The 14,451-nt window shown below is 51.7% G+C and overlaps 4 protein-coding genes across 4 annotated transcripts; 2 read left to right on the top strand and 2 right to left on the bottom strand.

Moving 5' to 3' along the window:
- Positions 1 to 8: 8 nt before the first annotated feature.
- Positions 9 to 1,351, bottom strand: ACET3X_006998 (uncharacterized protein; the record flags this gene model as incomplete). The annotated part of the gene is made up of 3 exons (XM_069453190.1): positions 9 to 1,142; positions 1,197 to 1,234; positions 1,285 to 1,351. 3 exons carry the CDS (start codon positions 1,349 to 1,351, stop codon positions 9 to 11), a joined length of 1,239 nt encoding a protein of 412 aa, XP_069305766.1.
- A 695-nt stretch (positions 1,352 to 2,046) lies between these two features.
- ACET3X_006997 (uncharacterized protein) lies at positions 2,047 to 3,258 on the top strand (the record flags this gene model as incomplete). The annotated part of the gene is made up of 3 exons (XM_069453189.1): positions 2,047 to 2,502; positions 2,551 to 3,096; positions 3,145 to 3,258. 3 exons carry the CDS (start codon positions 2,047 to 2,049, stop codon positions 3,256 to 3,258), a joined length of 1,116 nt encoding a protein of 371 aa, XP_069305765.1.
- A 1,962-nt stretch (positions 3,259 to 5,220) lies between these two features.
- On the bottom strand, positions 5,221 to 6,045 carry ACET3X_006996 (uncharacterized protein; the record flags this gene model as incomplete). Its single annotated transcript, XM_069453188.1, has 4 exons — positions 5,221 to 5,367; positions 5,422 to 5,646; positions 5,691 to 5,795; positions 5,851 to 6,045. 4 exons carry the CDS (start codon positions 6,043 to 6,045, stop codon positions 5,221 to 5,223), a joined length of 672 nt encoding a protein of 223 aa, XP_069305764.1.
- A 1,123-nt stretch (positions 6,046 to 7,168) lies between these two features.
- ACET3X_006995 (uncharacterized protein) lies at positions 7,169 to 9,021 on the top strand (the record flags this gene model as incomplete). Its single annotated transcript, XM_069453186.1, has 6 exons — positions 7,169 to 7,324; positions 7,388 to 7,566; positions 7,613 to 8,043; positions 8,096 to 8,115; positions 8,165 to 8,500; positions 8,551 to 9,021. The coding sequence occupies 6 exons, from the start codon at positions 7,169 to 7,171 to the stop codon at positions 9,019 to 9,021; spliced, it is 1,593 nt and encodes a 530-aa protein (XP_069305763.1).
- Between the last annotated feature and the right edge of the window lie 5,430 nt (positions 9,022 to 14,451).

Raw genomic sequence — 14,451 nt, 5'->3', positions numbered from 1 at the left:
GCCGCCTACTACGCATCGACCTTTTTCATACCCTTTGTGAAAAGAGGACTCTGCTTTACGCGTTCCCAATCATGGAGCATCGCTGTATTTGCCGTACCGTCTCTGACTTCCCCACCCCCACGCCTGATCATCTCATCCTCAAATGCATCTATCGCAGCTTTTCTGTCCTCCCCAGCTTGGATCTTGGTAATGGCTTCATGCAACTTTCCAGCGTCTGTGACCGAGTGATTGAGGCCTTGCCCTCTCTGGTAGGTCATTGGATGAACTGCGTCGCCAATCATGGTAACTAAGCCGTGATGGTTATCCCAACGATGGCCTTCCATTCCGGGGTCCCAGTCAGTCAGCCCCAGATACCATACGGGAGTGCCATCTGGCGTCCACTCGAGCGCGCTCTTCCACGGGTCGCAGAACTCTTTCGCAAACTCCTTCTGTTGTGCCAGTCGCTGAGCACCGGTCCAGTTCTTGGTGGCCTCCTGCTCTTCTAAACTGCTTCTCCACGAGATGTAGTAGAAGAAAGTCCACGACGATGGGTCATCTGCGTCCGGTGCGTCATGCATGCCAAAGAAGGCGAAGTTGTTATTGGGATGCGCGCATGCTAGGTACAGTGGGTGAAAAGACCTTAGGAAGAGAGCTTGCTCAACGGTAAACTTGCACTGAACAAAAGTGGCGGCATACGGTATGTGGTTGATGGCACCCAATTCGCGACCCAGTAAGATCTGTCTGGTCGAAGAGCGAGCTCCATCGGCACCTACCAACATGCTTCCAGTTGCCGAAGTACCATCGGCGAAATATGCTGTAACCGATTGATTGTCGTTTGCGTATGAGAAGCCTTGTAAGCGCTTGTTGAACTGTATGTCAAGGCCCTGCATTAACATGTCGCGCAATTTGCTCCTCCGCAGACGGTAGAAAGGCCCGAAGGTGATGGCTGCAACCAGTTCTCCGGTGTCGCCTCGCAGCCACTTCAGCGTGTCCTGCTCCTTTGTGGGCACATTTGGGTCGACGGAAACGCTCTGTATGCGATCCCACCAGCCGTCTGGCATGAGGCTTTTCAATGCTGGAGCGCCCCAGTGGAGGCCCATGTTCCAGTCACGCTCGCCATGCTTTGCGCCGTTCTTCTCGAAGACGATACATGGGATATTCGCCTGGTTCTCCAATGAGATTACTATCTACATTGTGTTCCACAGACGAGTACGTACTTTGCGGAGGCCCTGGGCGAGTGCGAGTCCGGCAGTTCCTGCGAGTAAGTGAGACTGTGTGCAGGCATGCGGCGTACGCGTCGCTTACCAGAGCCAATTACGAGGATGGGCAACTGCGCCGCACACGCTTCGCTGTCGGCGGTTGGTTTTTCCATAGCAAATGGCCAGAGATCAGCAATGTTTGGGTCATCTTGCAACCCGTTCTCACTCTCGACAACAAAGTTCGAGTATCCACAGTGGAGGGCTGCTTGGCCTCCCCACCACCTTCAACGCACGTTGCAGCACATAACGGGCCGAATAGCATATGAACAGTGAGTGAGACGGGTATCGCCCCATGAGGTCGCTCACCATGGCCTTCACCTGTCCGACACGAAGCGTATTCACCTATGTACAGCTTGTGGAAGGTAGTCGGAGTGTTCATTATCAATTTGCGCCTCCTAAGCCCAGTTTCTCCCAGTAACATCGGCAAAGAGAAGCAATGATCCCGCTTACCCTGAGCCGCTGAACTGACATGCATGCGATGCATCAACGATGCTTTTGGCGCGCGTTGCAGAAGCGCATGCGCGAATGATCGTGGCCGGAGCAGCAGCCGGGGCAGCAGACCGATCTGCTTGATCTGCTCGGGGATGCTGCGCGGGCGCGGCGGCAACGCCATTGCTGCACAGCTCCACTTTCTACGAGACCCCTCGCCCATTAACAAAGCCACCAAAGAGGGAGCAGAGTCGGCACCAGCAAATTCCCAGTACATTGGCACCACAGTCATCAATATGTAACCTGCTCGTGTGCTGGCTTCGGGCCTCGGGTCCTTGATCCTCCACACCACCAGACCATACTCTCAACCTGCACAGCCATGGCATCTTCGTCGTCGCAAAAGCCATCCGAGGGCATCGGCATGCATCACCAAGACAGTGCCATCAACCTCGGCGACGGCTCTGCGTCGCCTTACCCACAACAGCCAGCCCCTGTACACCACCACACATCGACGGATTCCGAATCTTCACCAACCAACAACGACGACGAGACTGGCTTCTCTTCGGACTCAGCCTTCGACAGCGGAAGTCTCCTTGGCGACGAGACGAACACGCTCGCGTCGTCCATCCTTAATCATCGTATCGAAAATGGACGGCAGTACCACGCGTACCGAGACGGCGCATACTGGGGACCGAACGATGAGCTCGCCAAGGAGATATTGGATTTCGCTCACCACATGTATCTCCTTACTTTCGACCAGAAACTGCATCTTGCGCCTCTACAAAACCCACAGACAATACTAGACTGCGGCACAGGTACCGGCATATGGGCGATTGTAGGAAACACCTCATCCATAATCACCTTCATATACTGACAGTCCCAGGACATGGCCGACCAATATCCTTCCGCGACCGTGACCGGCACCGACCTTTCTCCCATACAACCCGAATGGGTCCCGCCCAACTGTCACTTTGAAATCGACGATGTCTCGCTCGAGTGGACATTTCCGCCCAACCACTTCGACTTTATACACATCCGCGAACTTTTTGGTTGCATACCAGACTGGGACTTCTTCTTCCAGCAAGCGTACCGTCACACCAAACCCGGTGGCTGGATAGAGATTGTCGAGCACTCTGTGTGCCCTATATCTGACGACGGCACAATGGGGCCGGACCACTTCTACCATACATGGGGAAAGGTTGTCATTGAGATGGGCGACCGTTTCGGCAAGACTTTTACCATATGGGAAGAGAGTGCTGAGAGAATCAAAAGAGCCGGTTTTGTGGATGTAACGGTCATGGAGTACAAATGGCCCATGAATGGCTGGCCAACGGACAAAAAGCTCAAGAACATTGGACGATGGAACCAGCTGCGGTTGATGGACGGGGTCGAAGGCTTCATGCTGCGATTATTAACACAAGTCGGCGGTGTAAGTACTAGCGACAAGGTTATCGTGGGCATTACTGAACAACTTTAGTGGTCAGTTGCACGCGCACAAGTGCATCTTGCGCAGATGCGCAAGGAGCTGAAGAGCTACCGCGCTCACGCATATTTGCCTGGAACTGTTGTCTATGCCCGGAAGCCCCTATGAACACGAGTGTTTCGCATGTTGCTCCAGCGCAACGTCAGCAAAGCTTAATCAGAGAACCCGAGATGCCGCCATGCTTGCGATTCAGACTATCTACACAGATCGAGACGAATTGGCCTATCCCCGATGCCGATAGGATACCGTTAGATCACCCAGGAGCGAGTATGGCGCATATACCGGCTTGGGCATTCATCACACACGTCTGGAAGAGGGAAACAGCGTCTGAAAGAAGTTTTTCATTAAATGTTGGGCCTATGAGGTTGTACACACCACCAAACATCTGCCTCCTACATGGCCCTTTCTACTGGACATGAATATGCTTCGTCCCAATCGGACTTCCCACTACGAGAGAGACGCCGGTATGACGGCTCATAACGAAGGACCATCAACTGCCGCCTACCCCTAGGAGCTCGGACAGTTGAACGAGTCGCACTTGCCGCAGCTTTCCCGCTCAGTGCTAGGACATAGGCACGATGTCTTGCATGTCTGGTCACCGTTGCAGTTTTGCTGACAGGTGTAAATGGCGGACCGGCATACTTGACAATGGTCAATCGGGGGTGACTCGATGTTGTTGGTTTCTGCACTTGGAGCAGTGGTAGAACAGGTGGTGGTCGAGCACTTGTGGCAACTATCCTGGTCGGTGATGGGGCAATTACATGCTGCCTCGCAAGCTTCGTCACCGTGGCAGTTCTGTTGGCATGTGTAGACAGCGGCCTGACAAATTTGACAATCGTCCATCGGAGGAGATTGCTGGTCACCCGCAGCAATGCTATCCGAATTGGCGATCGCAGGACCAGCCAATGCTGTGTCACGTTCAGTAGGCTCCCATTTGTCGCAGTCTTGAGGAGCCTCGACGCATCCTGTCTTAATGTTAGCATCACCAGAACCGTCAAAAACCTCATGCTGTTTGCATACCCAGCTGACGACATATTGACGTTGGGTCAGAGTGCAAGTAGCACGCGCAATAGTCTTTACAATGCGGTCCCGATCCGCACTGCTTGAGGCAATACGGCAAGCTGGCGTGGCATCCTAGTGCTCCGCATGCATCGCCGCCGGCCCTGTCAACAATACTGTGGGACTTGAGAGCATCCTTGTTGTAGGCAATGTTCATGGGGGCGACATTATAGGCGTTTGTAAAAGCTAGAAGACTAGTAACAACGAGGGTGATGGCGTCGAGCCTCATGGTGAAGGTCGGGTATTGGTTGAGTTGGTGTGGCTAGAGAAGGAAGGCGTGGGTAGAGTCTGGTGGAAAGAGTTTCTGGCCTGGAAAGTGAGAGCGCGTTGTTGACGCTACGTCACCGCCCGCGCACGAGGTAAGAGCCAAGTGGACTACATGGGACGTCCGAGCGTACGGCATGGGAGTGAAGGTGGGTGGGAGGTGGTTCACGCGCAAAGCAGACAGCAAGATACAAGTCGGAGTTGACGAAATTCCTGAGATAAAAAGACGCTGGACCTGCTTATAGTGAATGGACTGAGAATATCTCAACAAGGGAGACCCTTCTTTAGTGGTTATTTCCTAATTCCTCCAATATCGCGCAACTCAATACTCGGTTCTCTCTTTACCACGATCTCCTTACGGACCCAGATATCGCCACCCTTGTCTCCTTGTACGACAGACGCATCTCGACTCTGTTGGCTGGCAATCTTGACATAGCTCGACAGATGGCCCGTACGACCTGCAGACGCGTAGCTTGACGTCGTCGTAACGCCCGCATGATTAGCGCTCCAGAGACCCGAGTCGAGGCTCATCATAAAAGGTTTTAAGAAGGGGATCGTCGTAGTCATGATGCTGGCCACTTGAGCTACTTGTCCGCATACAACGATGCGCCATATCGAGTGGAGAAGGTCGCTTTGTGGGGGAAGGCTACGAATGTATCCGATCTGAGCGGCGGAGGCGAACACGACACTGTACGATTGCCGTGTCAATACAAGTTTGCTGGTAAGAGATTGTAAGGGGGATGCGACTTACACTATGCGCGACCAAAAGCCAGTGACGAGTGTCAGGCGCTTGTCCGACGTGATTTGTAGGGGTAGCACCATCAATGTCGGAACGATTGCGAGCGCAAGGTCAGTCGCAATACTCATGACAGCATTGTATGTTCGCACGGCGCGCTGGACTGCGTTAGTTCGTGATGTAAGCCACACAGAACCATCGGTCAAACTCACGATATCCATACACTTTGGGTTCGTGATATCCCATTGCCGCGGCGCTGGACACTGGAAGGCGAAGAGAAAGACGGCGCTAATTCCCCATAGCAGCGTCAGAATTCCCGTTGCGCGCATCATCATCTGGTGTCGAGCGATAGGCGTCACTGATCCGAGAGAGACGAGCAGTGAGCCCTTGGCGGTAACGATGGTAAGCACGCTCAATATCTCGCTGCTGAACAAAGCCTAACATCGTCAGTGCTGCGTCTTGAAAGCTTGGCGTTGTTTACCTTCCAAGCTCCTTCAACTTGATCTGGCGAGAGACCAGCCTGTATATTTCCGATAGGCTGACCAGCAGGACTAAGAAGTGTTACTGTCTGTCCTATGGACAGGACCTGTAATGATGTACGTTAGTATGCACATCTGTGGTCCTCCTTCTCGGACACCTACCAGAGCAGCTAACAGTACGAAGTCAGCTCTTACAAATCGCCGAGACATGGCTTTCTTCGTGGCAAATTGCGCTGTAACAGCTGATATCGAGAAGGCGAGGAAGAGCCATGCCAGGATCTGAATCAACGGCGCCGCATGGCCTTCGTGGAATGCAGGACGCTTGCCAGCGTCCATGGCTATGCGCTTTGAAAACATGGTGAATTGCTAATTCTAACGGTAGCACTGGTGGTCCAACTGTCGGAGCAGCGCGATGTGCAGAATATAGTACATCACCGCGGGAACAACTCCCTGTGCCGCTATCTCTGTGCCTCATTCCAACATTCTCAAATCACATGGTGCCCACGGACGAGGAAAATGCAAGAACATGATCCCGCTCCCATCTCATATGTTACTCTTCCATAGGGGCGTTCCTATGTCCACACAACTGGTACCACCCCCACGGAAGTATGTGAACTTTCCAGCTCCTTTCGTAGACCTGCATAACCGAGCCGCAGACGGGATGCCAAGTACGTAAGGGGGTTATCTGTCTGCCCTTAGCACTCGGTCAAGCTTGCGTGTTCGTTACAAGCATATTGTTTGCTTGGCACGGTGCCATAGGTCGCTTAAGACATCTACGCCATGTTCGTGCAGAAGTGTCATTTTAGAGCACCAATCAGATGGGAATCAGAGAACACGGACAATTTGACAACTTGCCGTCTCGAAGCAGGACGGCAAGTCCCGGCACGAGGGTTTTTGTGAAGCAGACATGGGTCTTTGTACGACCATAGCGGCTCCTCAAAGTACAGCCAACGCTAGGTACCGCTCGGGACGGTAGCGTCCGCGGTATCTAGGGCCAATTCGACCCGAATCCTGCAGGATGCGTATCAAGTAAGGATCATCGCATTGAGGTGAGGGTTACATTGTTGGGCTAGAAGGGGTAGTGAAGTCTCCAACAGCTCACACAGTACACTGCAAGTGTAAAAAAAGCCTTCAAAGTGTTTTTGGTGTGCAAGCAAAATTGCGAATCTGGGTTCCACAGCAGCAGATGAATAAGTCGCGCACAAAAGAGGAGGATCTAATCATCATGGAAACCCCGTTATCAAGACACCCCGCAGCCTCTTGTGCGGCAGAGGTTGCGGCACAGCATGTAACCTGCTCGATTCGTCTAGCGAAACAATCTGGATGAATCTTCGCATAACCGACGTGTGAACGCGACGCCACTAATCACAGCGACCTTAAGAGGCTGCGATTCATTTTTGTTTTCTTCACATCCGTTACAGTGTTCATCACGATCTGTTGCGGCTGCTTACCTACTTCTTTGAACACCTCACCTGAAGCCATGGAACTTGGCAATCGAACGAAGGCTGAGGCAATCACTTCTGCTGTCCAAGAAGCGGGTCACGATGGCTACACTCGAGATGAAATGGACCTCATGCGACTGGGCAAGAAACCAGCACTGAAGCGTAACTTTGGCTTCATGCAAATCTTGGGCTTCGTAAGTTTTGTTTGTATGAAATGAATAAAGGCATTCGCTAATCATGCATTTTCACCATTACAGTCGTGTACCGTATTGGTGACCTGGGAAGGCATACTCCAAGTTTCTACACCTAGTCTGCTCAACGGTGGCCCTGCGGGTGTCTTCTGGGGCTACATTCTCATATGGATCGGTTCCATCTCCATCTATACAGTCTTGTCCGAATTGTCTTCGATGGCACCCACTGCAGGCGGGCAGTACCAGTAAGTGACCCAATCCTATGGTCGTTCGTAGCTGATGTGTTCTTAGCTGGGTCGCCATGTTGGCTCCACCGTCGTACAGAAAGTTTCTAAGCTACATCACTGGATGGGTATCACTCATCGGCTGGCAGGCCACTACCGCTTCTTCGGCATACCTCGCAGGAACTATCCTGCAGAGCACGATCCTGATGTGCGACTCTGCCTATTCACCAAAGCCGTATCAAGCAATGCTGCTTGGTTGGGCCGTGCTTGCATTTGCAGTCATCATCAACACTGTTGGGAGCAAAACCCTTGCACATTTCGAAGGCTTGATCTTGATACTGCATTTGCTAGGCTTCTTCGCGATCTTGATTCCGCTTGTGTATCTTGCTCCCCATAGCGATGCCTCAATTTTCACCACGTTCGTCAACACCGGAGGTTGGTCGACGCAAGGGCTTTCTTTCATGGTAGGACTACCATCATCCGTCTTCGCACTTGTTGGTAAGCCAGTTCCTTCGCAAGACTTCGCAGGCTTCAGCGCTAACTTTCGCAGGTGTCGATTCCTGTGTCCACGTAAGTCATCCTTGAACTGATTGCTTGTCAGCGTACTAATTCTTGGCAGATGGCCGAAGAAGTCAAGAATGCGTCCAAAGTGGTACCACGAGCCATCCAGATCAGTGTATTGTTGAACGGCGCACTGGGTCTAGCAATGCTGGTCGCGTATCTTTTCTGTCTCGGAGATCTAGATGATGTACTAGAGTCGTCAGCAACGCTCGGGTATCCCTACCTATACGTCTTCTTGCAGGGTACCGGATCTGCTGCCGGGGCTGCAACCATGGCTATGATCATGTGGACTCTGGGTGTCTGCTGTTTAGTTGGCCTCATGGCCGCCACCTCCCGACAGATGTGGTCTTTCGCGAGAGACAATGCCATGCCATTTTCGGCTCAGGTCACCAAGGTGATTGCTCTTCTCTGAACGTTTCAGTATCGTCATGTTGACGCTGATAGCTCAATCCTCGCACACTTAAACCCGTTAACACGATCATGATTACGACCGGCATCTCGGTACTTCTATCTTTCATCGCACTCGGCTCATTCGTTGCTTTCAGCAACATCGTCAACCTCAGCATCGGCGGGCTTTACGCCTCATACTTTATCGTCTGCGCCTTGCTTCTTTGGCGCCGTCTCAAAGGCATCAGCCCATACAATGCACAGGCTGCCATGGTAGGACCAGACTCACTGCAGTGGGGACCTTGGAAAGTTCCTGGCGCATTCGGTGTTGCCAACAACCTGTTCGCATGCGTGTACCTATTTGTACTTTGGTTCTTCTCATTCTGGCCAGGCTCTGTGGAGGTTACTGCACAGTCAATGAACTTTAGCTCTGTCACATTTAGCGGTACGGTAATCTTCGCTATCGTCTGGTACTTTGTCAGAGGCAGAAAGACATATGTCGGTCCGATCGTTGAAGTGGGTCTGTAGTGTTTTGGGGTGGAGGCTTTCAAGGTTCGCGAGATCACAGCAAGGCTCTCAGCCACGTCTGTTCGTTATGCGAAAGGTGAATCATGCAGCCGTCGGTCGTCAGCGAGGGAGGTCTTCTCTGTTTCGGTATCATGTATATAGACAGCAATAGAAGGCGACGAAACAGATACTGTCTTACATAACTTGGGCTTGGTGGGTCGAAGATGTTGGTGAAAACCCCAGTGGCTGGTCACACCGTCATTGCCACGGCTCGCTTAGTCATATATCCTAATAAGTACTAGTGCGTAGGCTCACCATCATTCGCAAAATGCATGTCAAAGGTGATTGCGCTGCAAAAATACTCTAGTGGCCGTTCTTCTCAAAATCAAGACCATGTCAAACGTGATCAGACTTTCCGAAAATTTCCAAATGGCGAACTGGAATGTGGTCATGCAAGGCAGCTGGCCTTCGAGTACACCTCAGATCGACGGCGCTGACGAGACTGAAAGAACGAAAATGGATTATGAATAAATACCTCGTACCTTCCGTGTAAACACGACACTAGAGACCGCCCATATGAACCCTGGTAACCAGAGTGCCTGACCCGCGAGAGTCGACCTTTCCAATCTCAAACGCACAAAAACATCCCAAAAGGCAGAACAATAACGGATGTACAAGAAACAGAAGGACGAAAGCAATGGCAATGACAGGAATACTATAGCACAGAGAAAGGATATACACACAATACGAAGCGAAAAGAAGCACATGCCTGAAAAGGAACAAAACAATAAACATATAACGAAGAGGTATCACGCATCCTTATGAAACAAACTCTTCAGTCCAGAACTCCACCTTCTCACATGTTCATGCCTCTTGGGCGACACGCCCGCATGTTCATCGCCAACATTATTCGTATGGCGGTAGCTCAGCTTTTTGCGCAGACTGTGGCTGGTCTTGGGACGTTCAGGTGTCGAAGATGTAGCTTCGTTATCGGGAGTGGTGGAAGCGATATATGTACTGTGCCGCGAGTTGGAGCTCATGGTGGTTCGAGGCGAAGAGAATGCGTACGAGGTGGTCGGGCGAGTTGGTGTCAGCGGGGATGAAGAGCCGATGCGCGGGGAGGGTGAGGTGCGGGCTTGGTCGGTAATGAGAGGGTTAGGCGTGATTGGACGGCTCTTCTTTCGGAGAAGGTTCTGGGGTCGTTTGCTGGAGCTTTGTTAGTCATTCATCATATTGCGTGGCACTTCCATAGGACACTCACGTCTTCGTCTCCTTCTCTAGCCGGTGGAGTTGCGCATCCGTGTCCCTCAGAGTCTTCTTGAGGTTGTGTCGCGACTTCTTCATGCCTTTGAGTTGGACTACCGCATCATTGCGTTGCATGCGTATCTTCTCGACTTGTGCCGCCCATGAATCGAGGTCTTCCTCGTGAGAGACGGTACTGGCGCTCGTCTGTGGCCTTTCGTGCTGCGCGCTAACGCGGCCAAAGGAACTTCTTGTATGAGAAGAAATGGGGCTAGAGGGAGCAGTATCGTATGTGCCGTCCTGGATAGTGATGTGACGTGGCGAGGTAGTCCTGTTGAGCTCGCTCGGCTCCTCCCACTCCTCCAGGACTTCCAATTGTCTGATCTTCTCTTGCAGTGTGGCCACCAGTTTTTCGAATGCCCTCTTATCATCCCGCAAGGTCTGCACTTCTTGCTCCAATGCAGCAAATGAAGCCGCATACTCATCTTGATGATGTCGCATCTCTTCGATCTCTGTCATCTTCCTCTCCAGTTCGGCCTCTAGGCGAACAGCCTCGTCGTGTTTACCATCCAACTGTCGGTGCTGCTGCTGTTGCTCTTCGAACTTCTTTCTCAAACCGTCATACGCCGAGTTCAAGGATTTTATCCGGTTACTTGAAGACGATCCGAGCTCCTCGATGTATTTCTCCTTCTTCGACAGCTCCTCAGCTAGCTTGTCCTTGCCCATCTTGAGCTCACCCAATTGGCGCATCTGGTCGCCAACCTGATGATGTAACTCCGAGTTCTCATTGATCAGAATCTCGAGTTCATTGTTTCTCTCATCCAGCCTGCGTTTGTATTTCTGCTTGGAACTCTTTGCAGCTTCCAACTTGGATTGAGAGTCTTCTACGAACTCATGGTAGCGCCTTTCGGTATCTTCAACAGCAGAGTGGGCATTAGCCATGTCTGCTTCTACACGCTCAAGGAAGGCTTCTAGCTGTGCATTCTTCTCACGTGCATTATCCAGTTCTTCTTCTGCTGAAGCAAGACGAGCGAGCAAGTCCTTCTCGGAGGAATCCAACTTGGTGTTCGACTCGCGAAGAGATACAAGCTCCTTGTCGGCTCCGGCTAGTTTGGCGGTAGCTTCCAGGCCTTCCGACTCAGCAATAGCCAGCTGCATCTGGGCAGCTTGCAGTTGTTTCTCAAGCTCTCCGTTCCGAAGCGACGCTGCTTGGGACGACTCCTCAAGTTCTGTGTGAGCCAGTTGAAGGTTCTCCAGTTCTTTGCTGCTCATGGACAACTTGGAGGCTAAGCTGAGACCTTCCGACTCAGCAATATCAAGACGCATCTGTGCAGCCTGGAGTTCGGCCTCGAGCTCTTCGTTCCGGTGTGACATTGCTTGAGCAGATTCCTCGAGTTGTGAGTAAGCCAAATTGACATGCTCCAGTTCCTTGCTCGTAGCTGACAGCTTGGAGACTAAGCTAGTGCTGTTTGATTCAAGCTCGGCTATCCGTGAGCGCATGTCGGTTAGATCGTCCTGAAGAGACTCAGCACGCTTTTCGGCGTCGATTGCCCTATCCTCCAAGTCGGCTTTTGCCTTTCGAAGAGCAGTCAACTCTTCATTCGTCTCTGCGGTAGCTGTTGATTCTTGTGCTTCGAGCTCGTGGAGACGAGAACGCATATTCGTCAGGTCTTGTTTAAGAGACTCAATATGCTGCTCAGCGCTACCTGCCTTACTTTCAAGCTCGGCTTTGGCCTGGCGAAGGGCAGCTAGCTCTTCATTTGTCTTCGTAAGCTCAGCGGTGACGGATGAGTTCTGAGATTCGAGCTCGTGAAGGCGAGAGTGGGTCGACGAAAGCCCTTCTTTTGTACTTGTGAAAGCAGTCAATGTCTCACTCAGCTTCTTTTCGACATCGTCCTTGAGCTGCCGAAGAACAGAAAGCTCTTCATTTGTTTCTGTAAGCTCGGAAGCAATAGAAGAATTCTGCGCTTCGAGCTCTTGAAGACGGGAGCGAGTCGATGAAAGGCTCTCTTCCGTACTCGTGGAGACAGCCAATGCTTCGTTCAGTCTCTTCTCAACCTCATCCTTAAGCTCTCGGAGGCTTTCCAGTTCTTTTTTCGAATCGCCTAATTTCAAAGCAAGTTCGGCGTTGTGTGCATCTGCCTCGTCCACCTGAAGACGAGCTCTACTGACATCCTTCTCTAGTTGTGCATTAGCGGCAACGGTGCTCTCAAGTCGACTCTTGATATCTTCATTGTCCTTGCGAGCAGCATCAAGCTCTTTCTCCAAGTCTGAGTTGGCAGCCTGCGTCTCTTCAAGTCGCTTCTCGGTGACTGCCTTTGCTCTACACATAGCTTCAAGCTCTTCTTTGCTGGATGCTAGTCTTGCCTCTAGCTGCGGAATCTGAGCTTGAACCTCCTGTAGTTGGGAACGTGTAGACTGCAAATCTTCGTGAAGTTTTTCACGAGACGCGTCGTCAGCCAACAACTGGTCCTCGAGCTGGCGTTTCGATCTCTGGAGTTCTGCTGCCTCACTCTGAAGCTTCGATATCTGCGAGCGTACGTCATCACTTTCAGATTTAGTCTTAGCAAGTTGATCCTTCGCTAACTGGAGCTGAGTTTCGAGATCTGATTTCGAGCTGTTGGCGTTGCGCAAATCCTGCTGCACTTGGTCTCTAGCAGCCTCCACCTCGACTAACCGCCCACGAAGATCTGTCAGATCCTTACCAGAGGTCTCGCCATCTAGCTGCGCGATTGCCAACGCTTCTTCAGCTTTTGACTTAGCTTCAATGCTTTCGTTAAGAGCGACCTCTAGCTCCGAGATGCGACTCTTCAGTGAATCACTCTCACTTGTCGTGGCGGAGAGTTGTGCACCGAGATGACTCTCGGCCCGGGTGCTTGTGTTCAGATCGTCCTCTAGTTGAGCGATCTTAGTCTGCAAGCTGTCGCGGTCGCTTTCTGTCCATGTGAGTCTTGATTGAATATGGTCAATCTGACCTTCAAGGTCTGCTTTCGATTGAATAGCTTGACCAAGCTCGTTCTCAGCCGCATCTTTTGCGCTTTGCACACTGTCCAATTCTTGTCGTAGAGAGGCCTCGAGCTTCTGTGACGATTCGAGCACTGACCGGAGATTGAACATGGACGATTCCAATTCGCGCAGATGTTCGGCGTTCTTCTGCAATTTGACTGCATGTTGTTCATCAGCTGCTTGCTTCGATGCTTGTACTTGATCCAACTCCTGCTCAAGCCGCGAAACTCGCTCTTCTGACGTCTGAAGTTTTTGTTCGAGTTTCGACTTGACAGACTGCAGGTCAGCAAGCTCGGCATCCCGCATCTGTATGTCTTCGCGGAGTCTGGACTGCAATTGTTGAGCGTCTTTGAGATCGGCTTCGAGTGATGCTTTTTCGTCGTGAAGTTTCTCTAACCTGGCCTGGTTGCTAGCATCAGCCGTCTCCAATGATTGAGTGCGCTTGGAGGCTTGTTGTAGTTCTTTTGTAGTAGCGTCATGAGTGGCACGCAGATCTTCTAGCTCGGTTTGGAGGCTGGTCTTCGATTCGGTCTCTCGCTTAAGCTTCTCTGACGTGGCACGCAATTCCTTATAAATATTGGCTTTCTCGGTTCGCATAGTCTCAAGTTCTGCAGTCAAGCCTTTGATCGCATCACTTTCAGCCCGCAGGTTGGCTTGGACCTGATCCACTTCCTCCTTCAGAGCTGTCAAGGCGTCTTCGGTGTTTTTGCTTGTGGCTTGCGACTTGTGAAGCTGCTCGCGTAGCGCAGAGATGACATCTCCACTGATCTGGATTTTACGTAGGTGCTCAGCCTCGTTCTTTTCGTATCCAATGATCTTCTGTTCTAGGCGTGCAATGTGTTCCAGTCCTCGGTCAAGTCGCTTCACCAGATCTTGGCGTGCGCTTTCCTTTTCTGCAAGACGGTCTTGTAGTGACGATTCGTGGCGGTCAGCAATCTCTAGCTTACTCTGCAAAGAGTGTAGTGTTTCCTCCAGAGTTGCTGTGCGAATCTCAAGTTCCCTAATTTGAGCATTCCGTGCGCCGAGGCGGTCATCCAAGTCTACCGTCTCCTTCTGCAGCGCTTCGATCGTGAATTGCATATTCCCACACTTTTGCTCCCAATCCGCGATTTCAGCACATTTGGCCTGCAGATCCTGCTTCAGCTTCTCCTCTGAGCCCACTGTAACGTTCAGTTGCGCCTTAGTCGATGCCAAAAGTTCTTG

The sequence above is a fragment of the Alternaria dauci genome, chromosome 6, assembly GCF_042100115.1.
Source record: "Alternaria dauci strain A2016 chromosome 6, whole genome shotgun sequence".
Lineage (NCBI taxonomy): Eukaryota > Fungi > Ascomycota > Dothideomycetes > Pleosporales > Pleosporaceae > Alternaria > Alternaria dauci.
Note: the sequence above shows the minus strand (reverse complement) of the source record. Positions and strands in the feature narration are given on the sequence as shown.